The sequence below is a fragment of the Pseudorasbora parva genome, chromosome 20, assembly GCF_024679245.1.
Source record: "Pseudorasbora parva isolate DD20220531a chromosome 20, ASM2467924v1, whole genome shotgun sequence".
NCBI classification, from domain to species: domain Eukaryota; kingdom Metazoa; phylum Chordata; class Actinopteri; order Cypriniformes; family Gobionidae; genus Pseudorasbora; species Pseudorasbora parva.
The window spans coordinates 40277431-40292865 of NC_090191.1; the positions used below are offsets into that span (position 1 = coordinate 40277431).

Below are 15435 nucleotides of genomic sequence, written 5' to 3' on the forward strand. Positions count from 1 at the left end.
GTACCCGTAACCTTAAAAATAAGGGTTTTCTTAATTTAAGGGCTTTCATGAAACTGGGCCCTCATATACTTCAAGTGGCATTAAATGAACTGATGAGACGAACAAAATCAGGCTAAAACGGGAGATCGAAACAGCTTTTCAATGCAAACCTTCAGGAAAAGTTCTCCGAACTATCATTGGCCCGTTGGTCGTCATCTCCAGTTAATTTCCTCTGTTCAGTCCATCGAGGCCAGACTTCAGAGAGTGAAAACAAACACTGGAGAGCTGCTTTATAGGAATTGAAGTGTAATTCTGATTGAAAGCAACACTAAGGGCACCAATCAGAGTCTCATCTCCCATTCCCTTTAAAAGCCAGGTGTGTATGATAGGGCCCTGACGGTGTCTTATCATGTTTAATACTGTAAAGCTGCTTGGTTGCAATCTATTGTATAAAATACAATATACATAAACGGCATCCGACTTTACTTGACTGAAGAGTTGAATTGCAGAGCTTGTGCAAATTGTAAAAAAAAAAAAAAAAACTTTTTTAACAATATTTTTTTTTTAAATAACCATCTTTTTCCACACGAATATTTCATTAAAATGACGTGTTCGAGTTGATTTGGGGTGCTTTCCAAAGCTGGTGTCATTATAATTGCATGAAAAACAAATGATTAGAACATTTTGGGGGGAGGAGGGGGGGGGGGGGATACTCTGGGTTCGGGCAAATTCTCCGAGCCCGGAGCCCTCCCCGGACAGCACGCCAAATACGCATAATCCTCACTCTATTTAATTGATGTAAGTGTGAACTCGTGAAATGGTTTAGGAACAAATTGAGTGTGAGCAAATTTGGGATTCTTGGCTGAACCATTTCTTTACCACAGATCACCTGCATGGGTGCCTGCCTTTTGACTCAAGCATCTGATTTTGTGTTGGAGACAAACACAAAGAGACACATTGTGAGATGCAGTCATGCACACACCAGCACCAACACAGAGAGACGGAAAATACAAAACACACTACACTACTATCCTGGGTCAGGGCAGTGCAACAGAGCCGGGTACGACCTTCCAGGCCGCTGATCTCAAATTAAATTGAGCATTCAACACGGCTATTAGCGTTCATTAATTAATCTCTTCTCAAATAATGAGCTTTAGCGTGCGCTCAGTGGCCACGCTGGCGGCCGTCACTCGGCTGACATCTGACGGCGTCTTCAGAGGAAGAGTGGCAGCGAGTGTGAAATTAGCCCGATGTCGCTCGGCTAAACCGTTCTCAATCCAGAGATAATTGACGGAGGAGTTCAGATGGGTTTGTGGGTTGGATGGGCGCCGGCACCGACTGGAGGTCATCAGCTAAAATGCGTGAGTCATGCTAGCTTTTAAAACCATTTCTCTCTCACAGCCTTCAACTCATGCTTTTCCTTCACGGCAGCATCATTTGAGGGGGTTAAACTCAACAACCTTGAGAAAATACCACAAAACTGGAGTCTGGTTGTCTGTATGCATCTTATTAGATTAATTCCCAATGCTTGACCTGAAACATCTAGCTTTTTTTATTTTACTTTTTTAATGTGTTGAAGTCATTAAGAAATTATGCTAACGAGAAAAATAGTAGCAGTGCTTGATTTTATCCATCGGGAATTGATAAACAGAAATCAGGAAATTAGATGAAAAATGTCTATATATGGTCATTCAAGGGGATTGGCTGAAAAATGTGTGGGATATGCGATGTTATACAAAAATGAAAGTCGTTTCAGAGGAGGAGCAAAGTAATATTTTATGTAAACGATTGTGAAGACAAATATTTTTCTTCATAACATGACTAATTTAATGACTTTAAATCTAAATTGTATCTCTAAAAGAGTATTATTTTAATATCATTGATATAGCTCAATGATATTAATCTATAATATATGGAAACAGTAATAGTAACTATATTACTGTATGTATAGTAATAGTAACTTTATTGATACTATTACAGTTTTTGTTAATACTTTGAAAGATTTTATTTTAATATTTTTGGTTTAATTTTAGTTAAAGGTCTTACACTTTTTGCATAATTTCAGGGAGGGAGGCCATTTCATTACACGTTTAGTTTTCGTTAACGATAATTACCCTGCTTTGAAAGCCTCAATTGCTGTCCTATTAAGTTTTTGCTCACCAGCTGCTGTGGTTAGTGGTTTTCCAAAGTTACTAGCCACTCTGCCTTTTCACTGGCTGTAATTTTAACATTGATACTATGGGGAAAAACTGCTGCATATATATTTTAATACGCTCTCCTAATTTGGCAGCAGGTTTATTAGGCTGCTGTCACTTTAAGAGCTGATGCACAGATCCATTATTATGTTACACGTGTTTTCTTTGTCAACTGTTTACCTTCACTTAAAACAGAACTAACTGTGGCATTTTGGCATTATTTTGAGTGTATTTGACTATTTAATTGCAATAAGCAATGAAAACGGTCTCAATTTAATACTGAGAGATGCGTGCGTGCAGTTTACATGTGAGCACACATCTGCGGGAATGAGTACAATTATGAGCAATCCCATAGCGAAATTCTGTATTGTTAAGTCCTGTAACACCAACAACAATATTCATCAGGAGCAGATGAAACGAGTGAGTGAGTGGAGGGGGGATTGTGTGTAACTCACTGTCGGAGAGATATGAGAGAGAGAGATATGAGAGAGAGAGATATGAGAGAGAGAGAGAGAGAGAGAGAGAGAGAGAGAGAGAGAGAGAGAGAGAGAGAGAGAGAGAGAGAGAGAGAGAGAGAGAGCAGCTGGTATCATGTATCTATTCTGTGGAAAATGAGAACAGGAAGTGTTCCAGATATTTCAGTATCGATATGTATCAAAAATAATCTATATTTTCGAAAACACTATATTGCACTTAGTTTATTATTTCAGATGTCTTGTTAAAAGAGTACAAAAGGTACATATTGTTTTTTTTTTTTGTTTGTTTTTTTTGGCTCAAACTTCTTTTTTTGTTTTTTTTTAATAATACATACAGTAAGTTATACATAATACATACAGTGTAGGGTAAAACAAACTCAAAAAAAAAAAAAAAAAAAAAAAACAGAAACAAACAAACAAAAAAAAACAAACAAAAAAAAAAATATATATATATATATATATATATATATATATATATATATATATATATATATATATATATATATATATATATATATATATAATAGACAACTGCTAAATAATAGGTAAAATAAAATAAAAAAACAAATATAAACAAGAAAAAAAAAAAAAAGCAAACACAAAAGGTAAAGTGAAAAGAAACAGCTTGTATTTAGGATATGTATTTAGGGAGCAGTTAGATGTCATTTTAAATGGAAACTTGTTATTTTGACTCCCCCCCTGTCTCCCCCCGTCTCCCGCATCTCTCCTCTCACACAACAAGACCAATTGGTGTTAGTCTGATTCAAAAAGTACATATTGTAGCCTATATAAAATCCAACCTGCCAAAGTGTTGAGTAGAAGAGACTGCGTTACACGCCACTAGCACTACTGAAATACACACGGTTAGCGGGTGCTAATGTCAAGCCCTGCTTGTATCCCAGATGTTACCTTAAGGCGGGCGTACACGGTGCGATTTTTGCTGTCGTACGAACTCGCAGAGGATTTTTTTTTCTCGGGAGAAATCGCGTGGACATCGTGGATGCTTGTATGGTCGCGGCTCGCACCGTGTGAGAGGAAATACGAGACGAGCCGAGCACGTTAAGAGCACCTCCCGACCTTACGATCATTTGTAAACATGTTTAAAAAGTTCGGGGAGTCGGCCCGATTTTTACCAGCATATGGGTGTCCCCTATTGCCAAATCATGCACAAGCACGTCACATACGCTCAATCTATGGCTATTATTAGCTCAGTGGCTGCCACATACTGCGTTCACACACACACACACACACACACACACACACACACACACACACTTTCTCTCTCTCACGTGCACTCTTCTCTCTCCCTCTGGTTGTTTCGGTTAAAAGGAATGGCTTTTCAACAAATCATTTTCACACCTTTTTTCTTTATTTTTTGTATCTGAAGCTATAGCAGCAACATTGAAAGCTCCGGTGTCTGTGTTACATGAAAACTCGTGTGATCGCGGCCGGCTCGCGGTGCAAACAGTCGGGCCGTGTACCAGCTGATTTGATGCGATGATCAAATTAAATGACTCGTAGCGTCTGCAATATCTCACGACCTTGCGAGTGTCCGAATTCGCACAGTGTACGCCCGCCTTAAATAAGAGAGACACTTTTATAAAATATAAGAAGTGAAATAAAAGAGGGGTGCTGCTCTGGTGCTGTTGGTGGGCACGGCTGACATGTCCTGCTGGCGGGTTCATCATCACAGACTCGGTGCTTGGGATCCTCTCCCTTTTGCCACCTCAACCTCAAATCACTCCTCTCATGTAAATAAAAAACATCTACCAATATCTGGGCTGGATGTGGTGTCTCTGGCTGGGGAGCTAACCGGTGCACACCAGGGTCCATACTACAGATTAAAAAAAATTAAAAAAAACTGGGCTGGGCAACAAAAATGTATTTTTTGTTTTATCAGGCCACATCCAGACTAGGGGAGCTTGGTTTGGAGGTGCCTGTTAGGGTGCCCCAGTGTATTTGATCAAGGACTCAACAGAGCATAGAGGATCATTTGAGGAGTGTGTCGCTGGCGGGAGGGAGGGTCCCAGGTGGATCAGATGAGGGTGACTGTGTCCGGGGGGGTCTGTGGGTGGTGGTCACTGACGGCGCTGGAGCGGCTCCCGGACATAGACCATAGTGTCCCTCCACAATAACTGGATTGCCTGGTTTATCGTTGCATCAATATCATGATTTATATTACTTTGAATGTCTAATCCTAACATTACATCTATTATTATTATTACTGTTATTATTATCATATATATTATAGCTAATGCTATCACTAATAGCTACTATCACTACTACTATTACTATTAGCTACTATTACTATCACTACTATTATTACTATTACCTACAATCAATACTACTATTACGATAATTACAATTACTATTGTCACTACTACTGATACTTTTAACTATTACTACTACCACCATTACTGTTACTATTACTGTTACTACTACAGTTATTATTTATTATTTTTTGTTATGATTACTACCTCAAGTATAAATGTGTTACTATTACTATAAGCATCTCAAATTACCCTTATCCCTTAATACTCCATTGCTTAAACTTACCAAATATACCTGCATACATCACTATATTTATATTCAGTTGTTGTTGTTGTTTTTTTTTTTTTTTTTTTTTTGATGGTTTTCCTCTCTGTTTGTTATTGTATTGTTTTTGTTTTTTTGTTTTCTTTGTTGGTTCTCCTCTCTATTTGTTATGGTTTGGTTTTTCTACCCACTATACATGTATGTATGTCTATGATCACTTGCATTGTATAAGCTACTGTAATTTGTTAATTTGCTATAATTTTTTTTTTTCTCTAATAAAAAAAATAAAAAAAAAAAAAAAAAAAAAAAAAAAAAAAAAAAATAAAAGAGACACAGGTAAAGCAGCATTATGTTTTTTGGGGGGGCATCTTAGGCCCACACAATCGCGACACAATCCACACAATCGCGGGTATTCTCAAAACTTTTTGGCTGTTCGTCCACACGCGTTGTCCTCCCATTTGTTTGACGTCAGATTGAGCGCTGTTATCTTTTAGTTAAATGAGTCGAGTTTTTGCAATGACGGACGTAGAAAAAATATTGCTTTCAATAACTCTACTAACAGCGCGTATGTATACAGATACATGCACAGTTATCTCCATTGTATGGCAGAACAGAGGCGCCAGAATGCAATAATACTAAATAGTTAGGCAAGTGTGTCACGCTATTAAAGTCCACTTTGGCCCTGTGTGTACTGTACCTGTCACTGAATCCAAAGTAAAGGAACTTGTAGAAGGGTTTCACCGAGCCCATGGCATCCCTCAGTGTATCGGTGCCGTGGATGAGACCCATGGGGAAATTAGGCAGCCAATCATAGCGTGTTTTTGCGTTTTCATGTGGACAGATTTTTTTTAACCGTACTTGTGTGGGTGCGATTGTTTTTTAAAACGGAGGAGGAAAAACTGTGGTTATAAAAATACCCGTGTACATGTGGACGAGGCCTTAGCTCTGGAAATCAATGTCAAAATGAGGAAAGCGGCCCTCTAGGACGCATTCAGCTAAATCGTCCCCATATCGGTTGCTTTCAGAACAACACTGTCCCAGTTAAGAGCAATTTCCAATGCTGTGATTTGTTCTGGCTGCAGACAAAACTAAATTGTCAAATTTGTGTAACTTACAGCCAAAAACTAGCAGAATCACACACTTTAAAAATAAAAAGTCTGTAAAAACAGGGCACAATCTTCTTCTTCTGTCGGCTGTTCCCTTCAGGGGTCGCCACAGCGAATCATCTGCCTCCATCTAGTCCTTTCCTCTGTATCCTCTTCTCTCAGACCAACTACCTTCATGTCCTCCTTCACTACATCCATTTTAAAAAATAGGGCACAATGTACTGTATAAATATTTATTTTCTGTTTTGGTTTTTTAAAGGTGTTTTACCTGTATTTTGAATTACACATTGCATTAGTTTGTGTTTTAAAGGGATAGTTCACCCAAAAATGAAAATTAGATGTTTATCTGCTCACCCCCAGTAGCATCCAACATGTAGGTGTGTTTGTTAAATACTGTAAATAAATACGGTTGTGTTTCTCACAGAAACCGATCGGTTCGTGTCTTAAAACATTTATGTGTCGTCAGGAGCAGCAGGGTTTTTGTGCATGTTGCCTAAGCATGTTTTTTTGTTTGTATGTTTTTCTCTCATAGCATTGTTACCCATTCACACTATTATATGACTGGCACACAGCAATGGTTGAGTTAAAAATCTTCATTTGTGTTCTACTGAAGAAACAAACACACCTACATGTCGGATGCCCTGGGGTGAGCAGATAAACATCACATTTTCATTTTTGGGTGAACTAACCCTTTAGGGGTTCATGTAAATTTCTGTAAAATTACTGGATAATGTACTGGCAGAAAATTACCAGTACATTTTCTGTTTTTATTTTTTACAGTGCATCGTTTTCAATCTAACGGGAGGCCACCAGGGGAGCGTGTACATCGCGTGTACAGTGCTTCATCTCCGTCCAGCGTTTGACAGGACGGTTTACAGACTGAAAGTGCCCCGTCTCGTCGTGAAGCGTGGGATTACGGGACCCCTGCCGAAACAGCGGAGGACAACATAATTCATTCCTGACTGAGAGCGACCGCCCGCTCCCCACAAGGAGATGTTTCATGTTTCATATGCAACGTGGGTAAGACAAATCGGACGGCACACATAAATCTTGCATATCTCCACATTAGCGATGCATAGCAGGATATCAGGCAATTCAGTTCAAATACTGCCTTGGGTTAGTGTTTGAGCAGAATTAATGAGACAGAAAGGCAAAACAACCAGAGATGAATGGAGGCTCCGCGGCTCAAAACAAGCGGATGAGTTAAGAGAACAGATGACAAAAAGGGCTCCCTGCAAATCATTACCTGTTTAAAACAGGATGGATAAGTTTCCCACAATTCAGGCTAGAAAAAAGACAAAAAGAAAGATGATGAACTGAATGCATAATCATTTTTGGGTTTGAAACAACTCAGAAGCAAATTATAGTTCACCAAAAACTCAATGATTAATTGAAAATCCAGCTGAATCTAATTTGATATGATTTCTAGGTGGTCAAGGGCCAAGGTTGACCTGATTAGCAAAACTTGACCACCTTCAGCTGATATGAGTTGGATTTTCCAAATGTTAGAGAACAAAAAAAGAGAAATAATGAATTGAGAAAGGAGTAAAGGTGTTGTGGAATAAATTATAATGGCGCAGAACTGCTAGCCTCAAGATAGCGAACTCTCCCTAATGACACTGATCAACATACGGCTGATTATTTTCTGTTTAATTACACTGAGACACACGTACAGCTTTGGCACCGCAGTTCCCCAAATCCCGCCGCCACCTCAGGGGCCTGATTCATCTCAGCTGGACTTCTGGCAGGTTCGGATGTTGCTGAAGGCGTCTCAATCTGTCAAACTTCAACCTCCACACAAACCAGCCGTGTAAAACTTCAATCACCCGCAGGAGAACATGCTAATGTACGCAGATAATTAAGGGTTGATTTTTATTAAAACACACACACATTTTTTTTTTTTCAATTGTACTACTTTTCATATGCGTTTATGTTAAGATTTTGTTGCTTTACCCTCGAATCCAGACTTTAAAATACAAAAATCCATTATAAAAATTCAAATAAATGTTTTTTTTTTAATGATGTAGGCCATGATATAAAAATTGATGTAAGTAAAAGATTATGAAGACAAAAAAATGTATTCGTAATAATGTGAATATTTTAAAATAAGCTAATACATCGAATACATTTTTTAAAAAAAATAATCAAATTAGATTTCATGACTGGAATGACTTTTAATCTAAAGCGTCTCTGTAAAATAGTGTTGTTTTAATATCATTAATAATAATATAATAATATCATAATTTTGTTATGCATAATATTATGAATAATATTTACAAATGTTTGCATAATTTCAGCTTTTCATTTGATTACAAGCTTTAGTTTAAGTTGCTTTCAGAACAACATAAAAATGCTAAATATTAAATAAAAAATGAAATATGAAATAAAAATTATATAAAATTAAATAGAACATTTAAAAAAAATTATATAATTTTTTCAAAAAGATTATATTGTGTGTTATTATTGTGTGTAATTTCTAATCAAGTTGCTTTAAATTATGCAAAAACATTTTAAATATTGTGTGTCTACCTAGGATACAAAAAAAAAGTACCGGTATCTATGAAATTATGCTAGACAGACATTTCATCCCAAAAATGTTTAAAAAGTAATTTCCATCACATAATGCTATTAAACTTAATACATAATTTGTCATGGACATGACATTGTGGAAATATTTTACATTATGGATGACAATAATTTATGTATATACAATGTTGAACTAACATTAAATAAACTTTTTTTATAAACAAATTTTATAAAAAGAAATCACTGGACTAATTAAATATTTAAAAATAATAATAATATATAATAATATATATATGAAAATGTATAATTTAATTTAAAATCTGCACATTTGAGAAAACATTAATGTACAGTTATATAGTATATAGTATATAGTATATATATATATATATATATATATATATATATATATATATATATATATATATATATATATATATATATATATATATATATAGGCATTAATATTAATATAAAAGTAGGCATAAATGTAGTTGAAGAAACTCCCAAATATGACTGCATGGTTAATTGTTTCAGTAATCAAGTGTTAGTCAGAATTTACACGGCACAGCGAGCGCTATTATAGCACACACCAGCCTCATATATCAACAGTGGCACAAAAATGAGGAAATATGAGGAGGGTGAAAAAATATGACTGCGCAAATTAATGAGGTTCCACTGTGACGATGAGAAACGAGGGCACTTCAGGCCAAACGTCGCAGTCGTGTTGTCGCCGTGTAGTGAAAGTGACTGCGTCCAGATCTCGTAACAAGGGCTGTGTGAAATAATCCGACCAGAAGTTGAAACAGATCAGGGGTGTGTAAGTCTCATTTATGGTGAGAGTTAGGGGTGACCCCGAATAGTCAAAGATTCGATGCATCGATATGCGGAGCCGGATTCAACCACCGATCTCACGGTCGAATCTTCGCGGGTGTTATGAAACGAGGATCATACCATTTTGGCAATATGGCAATATTTCTTGTGTTCATGTAACTACTCATTATAATGCTGTTTGCACATTACACTCCTGCACTTCTGTTATCCACGTATTTATTTTTATAGTCTCCAGTTTACTTTATCTCACTTATTTTATTCCACATCTCTTATTTCTTTTACTTGATTTATTCATAATTCTACATATGTATATATACAGCACCTTATCCTATTCCTATTTTATAATTTATTGTGCTTTTTTTGTTAATTGTTATTTGCTGTCCATGGAGCGGACCTGTTTACATTTCACTGCCGGTTGTATTCTGTATAACTGTGTATGTGACAAATAAAACTCTTGAACTTGAACTTGGGGGTGCTCAATATCCTAAAGACGTGGCACGGCGATGAGCTTCACATCCGGTGTGCGGACCCCTTCAGGCACAATCGGCTTAAAAACGTGCAGGTAAATGCACTCAAAGTGTTATTTATCAAAATGTTTTTTTATATATTTCTGTGATGTTCTGTATTTCGATCGCGTCTTTAAAATGTTAGGAGAAAACATTTTACGAATGTTTATCCACCACATTACCTTTTATTTAAACCTTAATAAGAAAGCCATTGTCAGTTCTTCTGTCAGTTGGCAGGCAGTTTTGGTCGCTTTATTAAGTTGTAGCTGTGTGCAGTGTGTAAAGGAAAACAAACACTCCTGCTGACTAGTTTCGTGCCCCTCCCAACCCATTCACACACACACAGATGATTCGACTATCAGTCGACAATAGAAATATTCGACAATTCTGATTCGAATGTGTAAATCCTTAGTTGGGGACACCCTTAGTGAGAGGAAACCAACAGAATGGGGTCGTGTGGCTCCGTACCCTGCAAAAGCTCTCGCGATAGTCTTTATGGACAGAATAAAGAAGGGATTCTGTGCAAATTGAAAGACGAGTAAGACATGTGGCGGGGGAAACTGCCGTCTCCTGCAATTGATTTGTACGGGACAGATGCATCAATCTCCTGGACTGATGAAAGTTTATTGTCCAGCTGATTAAGACAAATCAATGGCCTTAAAACACAGCCTGAAAGAGAATCGATGATGGCTTCATGATGAGAGCGTCCCAAAATTTCACAAGCAAAAAAAGATATTTTAAAGGTTCCTGATTTTGTTTTGGAGTCTCCTACAATAGGTTTCCATGCATTAAAGTAAAAAAAAAAAATACTTGAATTTCTCATAATATAAATTGCAGCATCAGCTCTTTTCTCACAGCGTCTGAAATGCTTCGATCAATGATTCGGTCTCTATAAACCCCGCCTTTCTGAGAGCTTAATCTGCTCTGATTGGTCAGACGGCCCAGTCTGTTGTGATTGGTCTACCACTTACAGCGTGTGTCAGAAATCAAGTGAACATTAGCATATCTGAATTTCAGCTCTGGATCTTCTTCATCACGATACACAGCAATACAAACAGTAACAATGGTGTGGGTTTAACCGTATCAATCTCTTCCTTTGGAAGTGTATGCAAAACTGATTTACTTTGGCAGCAGAAAACAGCGTCTTCTCGACATGTCGACAACACAAACTCTTCCAGTCTCAGCAACAACTGCAGTGTTTGAGGGTCAAAGTAGACGTCGTTCACCAGCAGTCAGTGAAGAGCATATGCTGGCATTATGCAAATCTATGTAGGTTCGAGCAGGAATTAAGACTGAAATTACGGACACCTCGTTTCAGAATCTATTCTTTCTTTTAGGAGACAATAACTCCATTTATCAGCACTTTGATTTGCGAAACTTTGCAGACCTTTTACATTCACAAACAGCTCTATTACACACGACATGAAAGGAAAAATCCGAAGGAAAAAAAACATTATTCAGGGCAGGGCAGTTCTCCTCTGGCCTATTATCAAACAGTGTATGATTATTATTCTGGCAACCTTAAATATTATAAAATTATTATACTAAATTATTATTCTAGCAACCTTTCTAGTTTCTACTAATTAGTTTTTATACATTTCTGATTTATAATTGCCAAAACAGCAACACATTTTTCTCAAAATCTTGGTGCCATCAACAAACGAATCAAACCCACAGATCTTGATCTCTACGGTATTTTGAAGTAAACACACAGCGGGTCTCGGAGTGAAGACCTGCGTGAGTATCGTATCATCTCTGCTCTGACATTTCACAAACGCACACACACCTTAAAGTGCGACTTTCTCACGTTGTCGACAACCGCTCTCAGCAAAAATAAGTGTAAATCTCGTTAACATCGACTAAAAAAAGCCAGATGGAGGTGATAATTGAAAGAGGTAGAAAAGGGTGGAGCTGAAACAGGCACTAACTTCTCTCAACAAGAAAAGATAAAGCTTACTAAAGAAATAATTCACTCCAAAATGAAAGCGCTTTCATTATTTACTCAACATCAAGTAGATGTTTAGCAGAATGCTTCTCCTGCAAACACTCAAAATGAATAAGTCTGTGTGTATACATACATACATACATACACACACATACACTATATATGTGTGTGTTTTGGGGCTTTCGGTAAGCATGGGCTTACCAAGCACCGACACGCTTATTTAGCGTTTATTTATTTTTAATTTATGAATTTTAATTGATCAAAATACCAATTTTCATGTGTTCTTTTTTACATTCATTTAAGAATTTCAGCTTTATTTCAATTTTCAAAAATTACTTTTAATAGTTTTAGATTGAGTTTTAGTTAACAATAACATCACAGCCTGTAATATTGTGCACAAGTCAGACAGACACACTTTTTTCCTCTCATCTTTGGAGGTTGCTGATGTCTGTTGTATGTAAACGGAGCAGGAAACATCTGCTTTTGTCTTCCACAGACGAAAGGAACTCAAACAGGTTTGAAGCAACACGAGCGAACGTTGTGTCGAACGTCTTCATCAGAGGCAAATATCTGCTGCACAAACGTTTCTTTGCCATCATCTCTTCAGAACGGGAGGATCTGAAGTTTATCTACAGCACCGTTTAGTTGCTATCTGCGAATGGAGACTACAGAGATTAAACCTGTTGTTCTGCGGCGCATTCTGGATAAACGGCAGAGGAGGGAAGTTGTTGACTTTGCTAGAGGACACAGGAGAGAGACGAGAAAGAAGAAGAAAAGAGAAAGAAAGCGAGATAAAGACTAGAGATGTGTTTGACAGCGCTAAGGCTCTCCGCTCGTTCTTCCAGCGGTTCGAGGGCATTCGGCTGAGCACAATTATCCGGAGAGCAGCTCGCGTTGGACAGGAGAGGTGAGCTGTGAAGAAGAGGAGGAGGAGAGCAACACTCCCACCGCATTTACCCAGACTAAAGTCATGACTTCACTCCCTGTATACACACACACACACACTCTCACACACACACACACACACACACACACACACACACACACACACACACATATATATGCACATAATCATTTCCCGACTTTTCTGTAATTGCTGGCCTGTTAATTGGTAGTGGCTTTGTGTGAAAATGTGGGGGTGTGTTGACTATTTAGAGGCTCACTCTTTTAAAACACACACACACACAAATAGTAACACTTGTATCCATTAGCAGACAGGCCGATAATAGCAATGCTTTCGGATGAATCTCATAATAACAGTATATATATATATATATATATATATATATATATATATATATATATATATATATATATATATATATATATATATATATATATATATATATATATATATATAAACTAACTAAAACTGAAATAAAAATGTATAAAAACGATATGGAAATATTTTTAAAATATATATGAGTAAAAATGTATATCATTTTTTATATTTTTTTGTTTTTAAAGTATTATTAAAAAACTATAATAGTATCTCAATGATTGTATAATTATATCATATTTATACAATACATTTTTAATTATAATTGTACTAGGTACAAAATAGGTTCAAAATGTAAAAATAATAATTAATATTTTAATAAAATCATAATTAAATAAAAATAATACCATAATCAAAATATGAATATACACATTAATTCATTTAAATTTTAAATGAAAGGTCACATTTCACCACAAAAAAAGGAAAATAAATAATATTTTGCCAATGTAACACTTTTTATAATATAATTCTATATATATCAAAATAAAATAAATATTTATAAAAACAATGTGCATAATTTTTAAACATAAAAATGAAGGGGAAAAAACACTAAATTATTAAAAACTTTCCCCGAAATTAAAATTAATTACATTTTGTGTTTACTTTGTTTTCAAAATATAAATAAAAAACTATAATATTATCTCAATTTCATAGTATTTAGTATTTCATAATATATATATATATATATATATATATATATATATATATATATATATATATATATATACACTCAACATGCACTCATCAGCAGACTAATGTAATATAATAATACATATTTATCCTGAATGAGCCAGAAAAAATATCTTTCAACCTATTTGTCTCAAACATGGATGTAGTGCTTTTTTTGTTTTTATATTTCTTTATACCACCAATTAACCAACCTCCAAAACACCCCCAAAAATGGATGTCCTTCCCGTCTGTGGTATAACAGTAGATGAATGTGATTTGTGTGTGAACTTCAGACAAAGCTCTGTTTCTGACTCAATGCTGCAGGAAACGGTGAAGAGCCAGTGGAGAGAGAGAAAGAAGTGACTCACTGTTCGTTGACGACAAAGATGCAGTTGTCTTGCGAAGGAACGCCCGTGACAGGATGCTTGCAGGTCACCTTTCGCTCATTGTGACTGTAGGAGAGAAAAGAAACAGGAATTGTGGGAATTAAAGACATGCGAGACAAAACTCTTCACACTTTGACACTCGATAAGGAGCCGTTTGATAATTCAAATGATTGATCTAGCAATGTGATTTACATGCTGACCTGCGAGAAAAGACCACCTGAAGGTTGAACGTCTCTATCAGTGCGGAGAAAATGATGGTATGGTCTGCAAACTGTATTTTTCAATCTGCTATCTGTATATTTTGTACAGCGACTGGTGAACGACATGGAGGTTGTTTTAAATGTCAAAATGTATATTAAAAACTGAGGTGTCATTATGAGTAAATATTGGCTACTACCAGTATTTTTGTTTTACAAAAAGTTTAAAATAGGAAAAAAAAATTTTTTTTTAAATAAATAATAAAATACATTTTTAATTCAAGTACTTATTAAAAATTATTAATACCTGTGCTATCCAATTTGTCATACTTGCCCATCTATAGTAACTATTTACTATATTTAAATAAATACAATTTAAATAAAATATAAATAATATTTATACACGATACAATTATTTATACTGTGATTAAAAACAGAAAAACTAAAAAATAAGAATAAAAAATAAATATATATATAATAAAAAACAAATGTGATAAATTAATCATACTGTGACTAAAAAGGTATAAAAATATATTTATAAAAAATATTTATATTTATTTATATATATAATATATATTTATAAAATTATTAATAATAATATATTATAAAATATATATATATATATATATATATATATATATATATATATATATATATATATATATATATATATATATATATATATATAATTTTATTGATTTACTGATCATTAAAAATTATTAATAGTGTGATATATCAAAATTTGGCATACATACTATACTAACTATTTATTAGTATTTTTAAATAAATAAATGCATGATAAAAT

General features: G+C 35.4%; 1 protein-coding gene and 1 long non-coding RNA gene across 28 annotated transcripts in view; one reads left to right on the forward strand and one right to left on the reverse strand.

Moving 5' to 3' along the window:
- Window positions 1–15435, reverse strand: part of plekha5 (pleckstrin homology domain containing, family A member 5) — a 205660-nt gene that overhangs the window by 59656 nt on the left and 130569 nt on the right. For all 26 annotated transcript variants that reach the window (XM_067427007.1, XM_067427001.1, XM_067427005.1 and 23 more), the window contains one exon: window positions 14416–14499. In XM_067427007.1, coding sequence (XP_067283108.1) covers window positions 14416–14499 — 84 coding nt within the window. The remainder of the gene's footprint in view (window positions 1–14415; window positions 14500–15435) is intronic.
- Window positions 1010–14508, forward strand: LOC137048741 (uncharacterized). Of its 2 annotated transcripts, XR_010899508.1 has the most exons (4): window positions 1010–1340; window positions 7072–7311; window positions 12596–13006; window positions 14372–14508. It is a non-coding gene; the product is annotated as an uncharacterized lncRNA (long non-coding RNA). The 2 variants fall into 2 exon arrangements; XR_010899507.1 differs by lacking the exon at window positions 14372–14508 and having other exon boundaries at window positions 12596–13333.